The sequence below is a fragment of the Festucalex cinctus genome, chromosome 5 (assembly GCF_051991245.1).
Source record: "Festucalex cinctus isolate MCC-2025b chromosome 5, RoL_Fcin_1.0, whole genome shotgun sequence".
Lineage (NCBI taxonomy): Eukaryota > Metazoa > Chordata > Actinopteri > Syngnathiformes > Syngnathidae > Festucalex > Festucalex cinctus.
In genome coordinates, this window is record NC_135415.1 from 29,441,473 (window position 1) to 29,456,022 (window position 14,550).

General features: G+C 41.4%; 1 protein-coding gene across 12 annotated transcripts in view; it reads right to left on the reverse strand.

Annotated features, from left to right (window-relative positions):
- fbrsl1 (fibrosin-like 1) overlaps positions 1–14,550 on the reverse strand; it is a 302,303-nt gene that overhangs the window by 12,346 nt on the left and 275,407 nt on the right. For 7 of the 12 annotated variants that reach the window (XM_077521257.1, XM_077521256.1, XM_077521252.1 and 4 more), the window contains 3 exons: positions 6,919–7,330; positions 6,055–6,311; positions 3,482–3,732 (listed from right to left, as the gene is read on the reverse strand). In XM_077521257.1, the coding sequence (XP_077377383.1) occupies positions 3,482–3,732; positions 6,055–6,311; positions 6,919–7,330 (920 nt within the window). Of the gene's footprint in view, positions 1–3,481; positions 3,733–3,916; positions 4,078–6,054; positions 6,312–6,918; positions 7,331–10,815; positions 11,194–14,550 lie in introns of those variants that run through there. The other 5 variants (XM_077521251.1, XM_077521247.1, XM_077521255.1 and 2 more) reach the window with 3 other exon arrangements.

Sequence of the window (14,550 nt, forward strand, 5' to 3'; positions counted from 1 at the left end):
CCGAGAGACAGTTTTAAGGTTGGCTAAGCTCCTCTTGAGGACGCGAGATTTGGACCTGCCCACTGGTGCAGCAAAGGGGCGTTCACATCTGCGCAAAAGCGGCGGCGGCGGTGTTGGTTTTATGGGTTGTAATGGGCCCAAATCAAAGACAGACGGGCCTACTGAGAGGAAAAGCGAGAGCCGGCTTTCGAGCTCATTAAATGACTCCTCTGCCTTTCCGAAGGCCCGGCTTGCTTAATTCATTCATTGGGAGGCGGCATGGCTCACTGGTATGGTGGTCGTCTCCCAACCCAGAGGTTGTGGGTTCGATCCCAGGCCATTGTGACCACGTCGAAGTATCCTTGAGCAAGATACTGAACCCCCAATTGCTCCTGATGCTGCGTCATCAGTAGGTGAATGGGTAGTCAAAAATGTAAAGCGCTTTGAGGGCCTTGAAGGTGGAAAAGCGCTATATAAATGAAGTGCCATTTGAAGTGCCATTCACTCGCCGCCATTTTCACAGTTCGCAATCCCGTTTGCTCCCGGCTGTTTTACTGAATTTTGACTGATTTTGCAAGGCCCACAAAATATTGTGTTCTATTGCTAAAAAAAGCATGGAACCTATCAAAAGTAAGATTAAAGTCTCTTCTTCCATCAGGAAAAAAAATCTGTTACGGTTTTGCAGCAATTAGCATTAGAAGAGAGCTAAGTTTCATCTGTTTTCACAAATCTATTTAGAATTGCAAGTAATTTAGCTTTTTTTTTCTAGATGGCCCTGGTTGATCTCCTTTGCTCTGCTGCCACCTGCTGGCCGTTTGTGTAATAACTACCATTTCTGCAACCGTTCTTTACAGTTGAGAGGCTGCATCAAAGCCTTCTGTATGCTTTAGCATAAAAAAGAAACAAAAAACGTATAAATACGTCTTTGGGACACTTAAAACATTTAAAAAAAAACGTATTTACACGTTATTGGGAGCAAATGAGTTACGTTTCACGTGACATAAAGGTGACATTTTCGTTCGTCCGCTAATTTATTTTGGTGGTATGACGTCTGAGATGAAAGTCTTTCGAATTAATTGTAAAACAAAAAAAAAACCAAAACGTATTTACACGTTATTGGGAGCAAATGAGTTAATTCTAACACTGGAAGAGGGAAGTCTTGTCGCTTTACGGCCTTGTAAAGGGAAACAAGGGGGGAAATTCACTTCATGGCGCCTGTCGGTTTGATTCTAAGCCGCTTATTTTTCAGCGATACGCCTTGCTCGGATACGCAGAAGGGGAGAAGTGACCAAGAGTTTGGTAAGCCACCTGCTTGAGGGCACTGAATAAACAAAATATCGATACTGTGTCATTTCATTCATTACTGCCATTTAGCTAAGGAGCAGCTGAAATGATACAAGAGCCAACAGGAGGAGTGGAGAGAAGACAAGAGACGGGCATTGTGATAAAACACCTGACAAAACAGCAACAACAACAACTGCATCATTAAACGCGTCTCTCAGCATGCAACCAAAGAGAAGAACATCAGTGTTAAAAGAACACGGCGGGGTGAGGAAAACACATTCGGGAGAAATACAGGAGAAAATCAGTGCACAGCGCTCCGTCAGCAAAATCTCGTATTTCATCAGGAGAAGCAAAGACGGTGTACCGTATTGGAATCGCCGTCTTGCCACATAGCCGAGTTGATTTGAGCGAAGATCACTCAACTAATCATCCGAGACCACGCTGGTGTTTTGGATTTTCAAGCGACAGGGTCGAAGTGGGCAACTAATGGGACCGGCAAGCTTAATCAGAGGTCAGCAGATGACGGATGACATCTAATTATAACGTGTGCCGTAAGAGGAAAATTGTGATTCCCGCCTAAATTGCTGCATGTAACGAATGACGAATGAATTGTCATATACTTTTTTTTTTTTTTTTGTTCCCAGTACGAGTCTGGGAAATACAGATTGATCCCTCCGCCTTGAACTGCCCTGCAAAACTTGATGGCCGTCTGTTTAGCAGCAGAAAGAAGACTCGCCTTGTGTTTCACATGGCGGCAATGACAACTTAAGACGTAATTTCAGAATCATGGAAACGCAATCGAGAAGCCTACTGTACAGTTTATATCGTAGGACTGACGGTTCATTTAAATTTGGTCTCCTTGAAACACGATATATTTGGTTTTCGACGGTTCAATTTGAAAGTGGAAGGATTCGATTCAACCGTGTGAGATAATGATTCCATATGGTGTGACTCTCAGTTCGAGACGGGTACAATGCAATTGCTTTTTTTGGTTCATTTTATATACATTTGAATGAACATGTCAGTATTGTAAATGTGCCATTTCCTTCCAAGATATAACTCGAATAAAATACGATTTGATACTGTATCACGATATACTGCATTTCAAAGTGGAACCGATTCAGTTCGATTCGATACACTCGCATCTTTTAGATCAAAAAAATGTTTTGACGGTTCACACCGGTTTTTTGTTACGCCCCTGCAAACTTTTTAATTTCAGGGCCACATACAGAAAATCAGAAGGACGCAAGGGCCACATAATGTTATGAAGAGAAATTGTGTTTGGTCTTAAAAATTGTGCAAATAATTTATTTGTGCTTTTTATTTAGAATATTTAGCATGTTTATAAAAAATGCTACGGTTATATCAACCAATTTATTTGTAATATGGCAGTAGGGTTATTACAATTTTGGAATTTTTCATTTTAGTTTTTATTTTGTTTTGAGTTTTTTTTTTTTTTTTTTTTTTTTTTAGTTAGTTTTAATTATTTTTCAGGGTGGTTCTGTTAGTTTTTCATTAGTTTTAGTTATTTAATAAATGCTTAGTTTTAGTTGAAATTAGTTTCAGTATTAGTTTTAGTTTTGTTTTTTTTAATGTGTATTAATTGTGCGCAACATTGAAAAAACACCATGGGCACGACGTCATTATTCCGGTTCCATCAAAATAAATCTACTAAAAGGCTCATGCATGAAATTAATTAGCAAAGACTAAAGTGAAGGACACTTTTGCTATCATTATAGTTTTATTTTAGTTAGTTTTGTAAACATAAAATGTAGTTTCAGTTAGTTTTCTTTTTTTTTAAAAACATCTTCATTTTTGTTTTTTCGTTTTAGTTTTAGTTAACTAAAATAACCTTTAATAGCACCTGTGTTTTTCGACACCCTCCATTCTTACTTTGACCATCTCCAAACATTTTTGTTTTCATTTTATTTGAACTGAGTAAAAATGCCATTTTTAGCACATGACGCGGGCCACTAAGAAATGGACGGCGGGCCGCAAATGGCCCCCGGGCTGTAGTTTGGACACCGCTGCTGTAGTAGATCTAAACTGACAAGAGTGACATATTTGGTCAATTATGGGGTGAATAAACAGTGGGAGTTAATCTAGAAGAGGATTGGGAGGGGTGGCGGGGGAAGGAACTTGAATTCCAAATTTGATTTTATTTATTTTACTTCTTCAATTTTTTTTTTTTTTTTTTTTTTTTTTAACTTAACCTCACATTTCTGGCTTGGTTATGCACCAAGGGAGGTGCGGTGGGCGGGGTGAGGATGGCGGCCGGGGGCAGACTGGCGGGGAAGGGCGTGAAGGTGTGCTGGTGGGTGTGTTGGTGCTGGTGCATGTGCTGGTGTTGGTGAAACTCGGCCCTCAGGAGCGACACGGGGGCCAGCGGCGAGGCGGGTGGCCCCCGGCCCCGCTCTGAACTCTGAACCAGGAATCGGTTGTTCAGCTCCTGCCGCAGGAGATCATGCTCTGCAAGAAAGGAGAGCGAGGAAAACAAAACAAAAAATAAAAAATAAAATAAAAAAAAGGAAAGGGAAAAAAAGGGGGCATGGAGAGGGGGGGAAAGGTGGAAACACAAGGAAAAAAAAAAAAAAAAGGGACGGGCGCCCAGTCAGTCTTCACAACAAGGGTAGAAGAGAAAGAAAATAGTCACCTGGCATTCTCTGTTTCTCCAGCTCATGCTGTGAGGATTTTCTACGTGGGGACTCATTGGTGGTGGTAACAGAGTTGCCTGTGACAATGTGCCAATCAGAATCCCCGAATGAGGCTGGCAATACATGATAGGTTGGTTGAATGATATCAACAGGCTGGTATCTAAAGACAGGAGAGAACCAAGAGTCATCCCAGCAGAAAACACACGCACACACTTGCCGTCGAATAGAATGCGCGGCGAGGCAGATTTTGGGGGGACAAGCATCGTCGCTGGAGACGATTGTCTGTGTCCTTGTTTTGCAGCGCTAAATGTTTTAGAAGCATCTAAGCAAATCATCAATTAGTGGCAAGTTGAAATTTTGCGTTCGATTGCTGATGAAGAGCGGCATTTTCGACACAAACATCAACGTGTTTAAGCGCTGCTTTTCTCCAGCTTTGATGATTGCCCACTTGATAGCAATAATCCAGTTTGAGTGACAATTCTACAGTCATGAAATGTGACACTGTCACCTATGCAAAATGCACTTTTGGTACAACAAAAAGGGGTAGATTCACTGAAGGTTTGCCGTAGCCTTTGCGCGGCGCTAACCGGTAAAAATGGAGCAATCCGGGAGCGCCTAATTCACTGAACACGGGCAGATGAGGAAATCCGTCACTAAATGTGCTGCCAACCAGATTGCGCCACGGTGCGCCGGTGTTATTTGCGCGTATGTACATTTGGTAATTTGCATACGTTTGATGCAAAATATGCACACCCCGATGCAAATGAGACTCATTGATATGCAGCGCTAATAGCCACACGGAGTTTGCGTGACGCAAATAAACTTCATGGAACGCATGTATAAACCTGCCGCAACCTCGATCCAGGGGTCATGACAGCAGTGCGTGGTGTGGAGACGCATGGTGGGCGTGTTTGGGCCGGTATATGATTAGACATTAGATATGATATTTCGCGCTATTACCGCATTCTTAGTGAATCTACCCCAAAGTTTTTTCCAACTTTGTGATTCATAGTGGAATCTGCACATTTGTAACATCTAGATGGGAATTAAAGTGGTTTCTCCACAAAATTATATTGGTATTGTACCATACGTTTTTTTTTTTTTTTGAATACATATTTTCCCATCTGTGTAAAGCGGTAGACTACTTTCCTACTTTTGAATTATGAGCTCAACTGCTGCATAAAACATTGAAAGTAGTAAATTCAAGAATGAGATGAAATCACTGCATCCATTCATGACCATTGCATGATACATAGCAGTGTAGTTTGCATTGGATTTTTTTTATTTATTTATTTATTTATTTTTATTTTTTTATTGACCAGATAGTCATCGTGACAGCAACTCTTAACAGCTTTCAGCTTCCAGGAAGACTTCGATGATGGTGGAGTATGTCTGTGGTGCGATGTCCATACATCCTTTAGGAAGGGCTCCAACTTTTTTTTTTTTTTAAATAAAAGTAGCATCGTGTATCGTGATATTATCAATATCGTAAGCCAAATATCGTCACAATATCAAATCGTGGTTCACCCATATATATATATTAGGGGTGTGAATTGCCTAGTACCTGACGATTCGATTCGTATCACGATTCACAGGTCACGATTCGATTCGATACCGATTAATCCCGATACGAATTTATAAGTCGATTGTTGCGATTTTTTTTCATTTGAATTTAGAAAATACTAATCAGTAAGCTTGTAGAGTGTAAGATTTATATGAAAATTGTATTATTTATTTATCTGAAATTTCAGTCTTATAGAGGTTGTAATTTGTTTCATGTTTGAACAGCATTGAAATAAAATATTAAGGCTTAATGTTCCGTTCATATAACATTCTTCCATGCTTAAGGTGTGAATCCTAAAAAAAAACAAACAAAAAAAAAAAAAATCGATTTTGCCGATTATTGAATCGATTCGAGAATCGCGCGATGTAGTATCGCGATATATCGCCGAATCGATTTTTTTTAACACCCCTAATATATATATATTATAACCATTATAACTTGTAACATAACTAATAAGACGAACATTACTGTCAGTATTTGATGTAGTTGGGTTCAAGTTTAAATCAAATTAAACTTTAAAAAAAGGAAACAAGAATTTTGAGCGCATCTGTTGTGAGGCGTTTGCAGTATTACCTGGGTAAGGAGTACCCGCAGGGTGCCCAGGCACCACTAAACTGTTGGTAGGTAAGGTTGGCGGTGGAGGCAGTGTGGCTGGGGTTGCAAACATGGCCGAATGGCGATGTGCCGGGCTCCGTAGGGAGGAATAGTGCGAGGTAGAGAGGTTGGCTATGGACAGAGGCAAGGCGGGGGCCGAGGACGGCAGCCCACTGAGCGGGTGGTGCTGAGATGGAGCCAGGTGATGTTGAGGAAGAACGGGACTGCTCTGGTGGCTGAAGATAAATTGTGACACAATACAAGATTAAACTTGCAATCATCGATTAAATGACCTCAACATTACGTTAAAATGACAGCAGTGGCCTGATGCACTATGGAAATCAATAACATTTTCAATCAAATGATAATAGTGAGCTGACAAGAATGGTCACGCAATAAAGCCGCTTTCAGAGGTCAGGGAAAACTGAGCACACATTTTTAAGTGAGGAAATGTTTAAATGAAAAACAGTCAATCTTGCAAGGGTGGGCAGAAAATCAATTTACGTGTGGAAAAAAAAGTCAATTTTTTGCGGCGGATGTGATTTTACAGTATCTCCTCACTTGGACTTATAAGGCACGAGTCTGGAAAGTGTTACGGTTTATTTCATTACTGATACCATTTATGACAAGGAGAGAATTTGTGGCTACAATGCACAGAAAATCTAACGAAATAAGTCCAAATTGCTTTTTAGTGACTAAAGGGCTGTGCTACACTACGGCTGAAAAATTCCACTAATATATATGCTGCACGTTATAGTGTGATAAGTCCAAATACTGGTCTAACGGTAATTAAATGGACGATAACACAACCCTGTAACCAATTTGCAACTCATTAACACCTACCCGATATCGTGAAGGCTGTACTGCAGCGGGTGGTGCACTTGATGGCTTACGATTGGCCGGGCGTGGGGCAGTGGGGGCGGATGGACGCAGGGCTCCTGCTGCGAATGCGGGTGAGGAGGGTAGAACTGGGGTGGCGCCCTCAGCAGGGACGGGGAAGGGGCAGGGGGCGGACCTTGCGGCTCCCTCTTGACGCTGAGAGGAGACGGGGTCAGGAGGTGAGATCGAGGAGGTTCCGGGGGCGCTGCGGCCGCAGCGGGGGCCGGCGAGCCCGTGGGCGCTGAGGCCGGGGTAGGGCTGGGCAGCGGCGGTGCAAACGGCACCTCGCCGTTGTTGTGTTCCCGGCTGCGTTGGAGACCGGAGACTTTGGTTGCGCAACAACTCTTAGACTCAAGACTCTCATTCGCGTGCACACCTGAGGAGAGACACAGACACCGTGAGGGTAGAATTGATTGATGTTTTCTTATGATAGAACCCAGGAACAGCAGATACAAAGAAAAAAAGCAGAGGCCCCAGAATTGAGCCCTGTGAAACACCATACGTTTCGTTATACATGTGATTATTGCACATAATCGTGCAACCACTTTCTTTTGTTTGCTTGACGCAGTATAACGGGACTACAATAATAAAGAAATCATGCAATAAAGCATCACAACAGTCACAGGTCAACTACTGAGCGCACCAAATTCCCTGCAGCATAAATAGGCCAAGCAATGTAGAGTGATCACCGACAGCCAATGATGGCCAAGTGGGGCGAGACTGACTCACCAAACCACTCGTGTTCGACCAAACTCAGGTTAAGAACCACCAATTTAGAGTCTTCAATTCAGGGTTCTCCAGCCTTTTTTCCACCGCGAGCTCCTTTTAGAAAAGCAAAAGAGCAGCAAGCTAGTTCCGTTTCACAACATTTATTTTACAGACACATTTTTGTCATTGTCTTTATTTTATTTGAACCGAGTCAAATGCCATTTTTAGCATATGTCGCGGGCCACAAAAAAAATGGACGGCGGGCCGCAAATGGCCCCCGGGCCGTAATACTTCGACAAAAAAAACAACAATCTAAAACATCGTAAAAGTAAGTCAAGTTAGCCATCGCGCCACAATGCGGCCCGACTTCCAAGTAAAAGTCTGCTAAGGCTATTTGCATTTCTGTCAATGCATTATTTGGAACACTTAGCTTTAGTGTCGGACTTCCAGCTTCCTTGACATGTCTGAATGACAATGTCATTCAAACAACGGAAACTTTCCCATTCAAAATCTGTCCTCGAGCTACTCAGACCACCGGTTGGAGAAGCCTTCTTTAATTAACCCGAGATGACTACTTTGGTGATGTGGACCCTATGAAATCCCACTCAACTAAGAAGACGTGTGTCTTCGTACTTCAGCCACAATCTAAAGTCATATCCGCTTCCAATTTGAAAGAAGTCCAAAGGTGCACACGGATTGTTTGTTTGTTATGTGGATGCAGACGACCACATCAATGGTGAGAAAAACACAGCAAATTTTTCTGAAGCCCGACTGTCTCCTTTCCCGGATTCCTCATGACTCTTTGGTTCCGTTAAGTGTTTAATCAGGTCATTTTCATGCTCGACTATAATCAGATGATCCAATTTCTCCTTGCGATCCAGTCAGTATGAATAAATCACAGCTAATTAAAGTTAAATGTCGGCTCCTATTCAGGGCTTTACTGAGCACACAATCTGGCATGAAATAATTATGTTTCAATTGTGCTGTGAGGAGACATTGCGGCCCGTAATCTTGGCTTGACTGTCGTTGCCCCCCCCCCCCCCCCCCCCCTTACATGATCTTTCAGATTTTAAGACATGGCATCAAGTCCATCTGAGAACTGCTGCAGTGTGTCCTCACTGTTCGATATTGGCGAGCCTGATCGGTCCTCCAGCAAATTGTCTTTCTTAAATTGCTGCAATTGAACAGTGTAATTATCCAGAATTCAAGCATGCGAAACAAAAAGTCACGTCCGTAACACCTTTCACTTCATTACAAAGCCCTTATGAACCATAAGAAAATTCATTTGTCAGTCCAATTTTGTGTAAGCACGTTTGAGATCTAATGAACATGACATTTATAGAAAAATCACAGAAAGATATCAGAAGAAACAAGAATGGGAAGAGTGAGAAACTTTCCGTCATGCAAATGTACAGAAATGCTGCGGTTCTTTTCTTAGAAAGAGCCTCAATTAAAAATACTGCGAGTACAAACCAAGCCAGAGTTTGACATGCAGCCTCCTAAATGAATACCCTGTTCCCATTAACAGTCTGTTTCATCTTTTCAAGGATCCTAAAATGTCTAAATAAAGAATTACAAAGGCAGTGCCGTGCCTGTTATTTATTTTTTTTGTTCCGCTCCCTTCCCTTAATGAAAAACTAGGACTGCCTAAATTGTGACCATCTCAATATAAATTCCTGGATCATTACATTGACCTAGTATACATTTGGGTTTGAAATAAAATGAAGCTTGAATTAAAAATAAATAATAATTCTATGAACAAAGAGGCATACAATGGCACATAAGCAAAAAAAAAAGAAAAAAAAAGTGAATATCTTTAGTCCTTAGAATGTCTTCATTGGGCGATGTTGCCATGGCAATGTGTTTTCCAGACACAATGCAAGACGAGCAATAGGAAAGCAAATTTCACCAGAAAATAAGGGAAAAAAAAATCTCTCATACTTAATGCTGTGAAGCCACAGTGAGCACCGGAATATCCTAATGATGATTCTAATGGGGTCTAATAGAGGCACCAACATAACCCTCATTAAACTCACTCTGCAAGTGAAGAAAGACACTCACAGACAGGCAGACGCACAACTGAGTGCAGTCAAAAACGGGCTTGCAATTGTAACAACATGCCACGACAGAATGTCAGGTCACGTCCAGACATGCAAACATGATTAAATGTTTTATATTTATGTGAAAAGACAACAGGATATGAGGTTCATTTCAATGCGTTGCTTCCAGAAAACAAACAAACGGGTACAATGTGTTCTTTTTATACAAGCGAAGCTTTTCAAATCATTATTTCTGGAGGAAAGGACATCAAGTGAAATGGTAAGCGACATTATGACTGCAAACTATCAAGCAAGCATGTAAAATATGGAAAACAGAAACACATCGGACATGTTAGCGCCTCATGCGAATTTCGGAACACAATAACTTTTACATGTCAAATAACACTCATAACCTTTCACCAAAGTGCCAAATTTAGCATAGTTCAGTTCATCTGTTCCCCTGTAGATGGAACGAACTTTCCCTGAGCTCAAGTACTAAGAAAACCGCGAGCATGTTGCCGGCAGTCCTGCGATACGAATTGCCAAACGAATGTGTGCACAAGCCCTGTTTGTTCTGTAAACCGAAGTAGCCTGGTAGGAGTGGTTACACTGCAAATTGAAGCTAAATAACCGAGACTTAAACACTTACTGCATATCAAGCCATAAAGTCGAATTGATCTTGTTATGAGAATTATTTAATATACAAGAGCAGAATTTCCAAGATTATTAATCTTGTTTTAAGATTATTTGTCTTTTATTTCTTACTTAGTTTGTAAATCCTAAAATTAGTTACTTTTCACGCATAATAAGCTAAAATGCTCTAAAAGTCTATGTTCACTAAAAAAAAAAAAAAAAAAAAAAAAAAAAAAAAAAATCAGATATCTAACAGACTTAAATGCTTATATCAAGCCATAATCTTCTTTGTCTTGTTTTGAGAATTATATACTTTGCAAGAGCAGAATTTCCAATATTATTAATCTTGTTTTAAGATTATTTGTCTCGTTTCTCAAGTTTGTAAATCTTAAAATTGGTTAATTTTTATGCACAATAAGCTAAAACAACCCTACAACATACTGTTGCATTTTATTGTAAGCAATTTCCTGGTCATACTTACTAGGCTCATTGTCCCTCTTTCCAGTGAACATGCCAACAGCTCTGTGGTCTAGTTGTAGAGTGTCTACCCTCAGACATGGAGGTTGTGGGTTCGATCCCAGGCTGAGTCAAACCAAATGCAATTGCAATTACTGTTTCATTAGTGATTTACGCTTTTAAAAAACAAAAAAGAATTGTGTTTATGGCTTATTTTAAGATTGAATTGCTTGTTTTGTTGCTTAGAATAAGTGTTTAAAGCTCATTTTAAGATTAATATAGAACTACACATTTTTCTTATTTCAAGAAATCTAAGTAAGTAAAATTATCTTACTGCACTGGCAAATAATTTCACTTGTTTCTAGTAAATTTACACTAAGAACAAGTGTATTTATCTGATATTAAGCAGCGTAAGACAGGTTGGCGAGTGCCCCCCCCCCCCGCCATAGTCACCTAAACCCCTCCTTGTGAGCCGGGTTAGTGCAAAGAGGGGACGAGGAAAGTCCTTTGGGGGATGTCGTAAGCCTGCTCGCCAGATGACATCTCATCCTAGTATTGATCTTTTCATAGTTTTTGCCATGGCTGTGCGCTTGGGAATTGGGTCTTTGCCCTATGTGCACGTGCCTTTTATTTGTTTTGTTTTTTTGCAGGGGTGTAGTGAAGGAGGGTGCAAGGGTGGGAAGATTCGGGAGAAAAACTAAAGGAGCAGACGGACAACAGGCCAGTGAGCTTCCCTAGAAATGACTAATGTGTCTAGTGGGAGATGTGAACCTTGTGCTGCTACACAGCTGTTCCAGCTTTCCATACCCTTCACTTGTGACCCCCCTCTTTTCCCTGTGCTACAGATGGAGAGCTTGCACAAATCCAGTCCAATGTTGTCTTTGCCTTAGCATAGTTTCACCGTGGACCAATCGAGGACGTCCTCCTGGCCACGAGTTACATGATGATAGGTTGGTAGCCGTCATCAAGAATAGATCCGTCCAAAGGTCTGCCGACACGATCCACGTCAAGAACAAAAAGGGAGAAGCCCTGAAGGCCGGAACAGCACAGCAACGCTCACCTGCTTTGAATAGCAAAACGGTTATCCTTTGAAAAGCATTCCTTTTGAAGCAATTTCTAATTTATGTCCAACACACACCAAGCTACCTACAAAATGGACCCGACGACCTCACGAATGAAGCCGTGCTCTTTGAACTAAAACTTTTTACAAACAACGCTGAGCATGCAAATAAAGCCTGCTCCATAAATGACTTGCCCACTGTTGACACGATGTCATTTCATACAAAAGACAGGCAAACGCAACCTATATGCAAATGGCTTTTTTTCTTTCTTTTTTTTTTCCCACCTCCCGATTATATACGGCCGTATGGAAATGATTCCTTTTGAAAGTGCGGGTGAGAACACTGAAAGCGTTAGGAGAGGCTTAAGGCCATCGGCTGTTCTCATTTCGTAGGCAAACACGGCGGTCGACTCCATTCATGGCGGCACTGATGAAACGAGGCCACGAGCAGACGGATATTTAAATGGCGGGATATCAGCTAAAAGAAGTCGCGGAATCGTTATGTGAAAAACTCACGCTGCCTTGATCTCGACCCTGCTGGCACCGGTTGGCGGAATATTTGACTGCTGCTTGATGTTTGAGCAACTCAATAGCCGGGTTTACATGGAGGCTTTTTGTTTTTTGCAAATCTGACTGAAATCATTCCAAATGAAGATCTCCGGTCACGTTTTTACATGTACGTGATCTATTCCGATCTGCGGTTTACATGCTCCACTACGTTAATCTTATGAGCCGCGTTACAGCCGTTTGACACATGGAGACCGACGTAAACATCGTGCTTTATAAAGATGGAGTTCATTTGTCTGTTTAGCACAGTAGTTGTGAGAGTTGTAACAGTTAGCCTGGCTATTCTGATTGAAATGTTTACATAATGCTTGTTCAGATTGGCAAAATGAATACAGTTAGTCCTTTTGTTACCAACATTTGACTGACCACTTTTGGTTATGCCGACGGGGCACGTTTTCGTTTTGCCTTAGACACACGTGAATATCTGAGGACTTATGTGTGTGAATATCTCCAAACGGCATGATGTTTGTCTCAAAAATAAATGCATGTGCACACGACGATCCACAAACGCATATTCTACAACTCGCAAGCATAAGTCATGGAAAATGCATGCAATGGAAAAAAATAAATAAAATATGTGAAAATTGTGGATATATTTGTGGATCTGAAAAACACGGAAAAATCGTGAAAATGTTTGTGGATCTGAAAAACACATGAAAATCCCAAAAATGTTTGTGGATCTGAAAAACGTGAAAATTATGAATACGTTGTGGATCTTAAAAACACGTGAAAGTTGCAAAAATGTTTGTGGATCTGAAAAACGTAAAAATCACAAAAATGTTTGTGGATCTGAAAAACGTAAAAATCACAAAAATGTTTGTGGATCTGAAAAACACGTGGAAATTGTGAAAATGTTTGTGGATCTCCAAAACATGAAAACCCCAAATTTTTATTTGTGTAAATAATTTTGAGACAAACCTCTTCCCATATTTTCATTCTGTTTGGCCATTTGGATTCATTCTAATTGGAATGCATGTATTCATGTCAACCCAGTTCATGATTTGGTTCATGCTCCTTTCGAGGCAAGCAAATTGCACAGAGCTCAGCTAAAAAAACAACAACAACAACATTGAGTCATATAAAAGATGTGGGTGATTTAAACCAAATTATTTATGAACATTACAAGAGCAGAGGGGCTGAGCAAAGTTGACTGGCCATACTGCTAATATTAATATCATTAGAGAAATGTGTAATGACCAGCTTTCCTTCACACTATTTAGTCTTCCTAAGCGTCCCCAAGCTGATAACAATTTGCGCCAAGTAATTGCAAATTACTCGTACACGTTAATAGGACAAGTGGACAAGGAGAAATCTGGCCAAGATAGCTGAAGAGAAGGGACAGCTGGCACATTTCAATTATTTCCCCCGTCTTCCCACCGCAACTGACAAAAGGAGTTGCATGATGGCAGCAGAATGGGGATGGGTGTTAAGCGGAAACACGTCGACAGTCGAAGCCCAGGCATAAATTGACAATCTAATGTTGGTTCATTTTAGAGAGCTGGCAGCTCAAGCTGGGCTGAATCCACTTTTCGGCTCATAACGGATCCCAATTCTTAACTGCGGCCATATGGTGCACAACGCAGATGCCATCCACCTCTCACGGTGCATATGTGGGAGGGGAAGAGAAGGGCGGGGAACACATTTAGCTCAAGGGAGGGAAGCGAGAGAGACAGACAAGAAGAGGGGCGGAGATGTTAACTGTCCAAATCTTTTTATATCATACACAGTCCAGTGGGTCTCAAAGCAAAGTTAAACCTTCATTAACCCTTGCTATGAAGTGTTGCAGACAAGCAATAAACCTTCACACTCCCTTCGCTTGCCTGTTCATCCCTTAATCGCCGTCTCCTCTTTCCCCCCCACCCGAAGGACAGTTTCTAGCAAAGCTCATGTGATGTGACATCGCCATCAGTCTCAGCTTCCTATGAACTTAGGCAGGTCGTCGAAGGTCAGTGGCACTGAGCTCTCTTAAATAACAAGGGGGGGGGGGGGGGGGCATCATCCGACTTCCAAACAGAAAAAAAAACAAGTCTTAATGGTTCTCCAACACGGCCCACCCTGCCAGCTTGGAATTTGACCCTATTGACTGTCACTGACCCCGTTGACCGCTCGTTCCGAGAGGCCACTGTGGGCAAA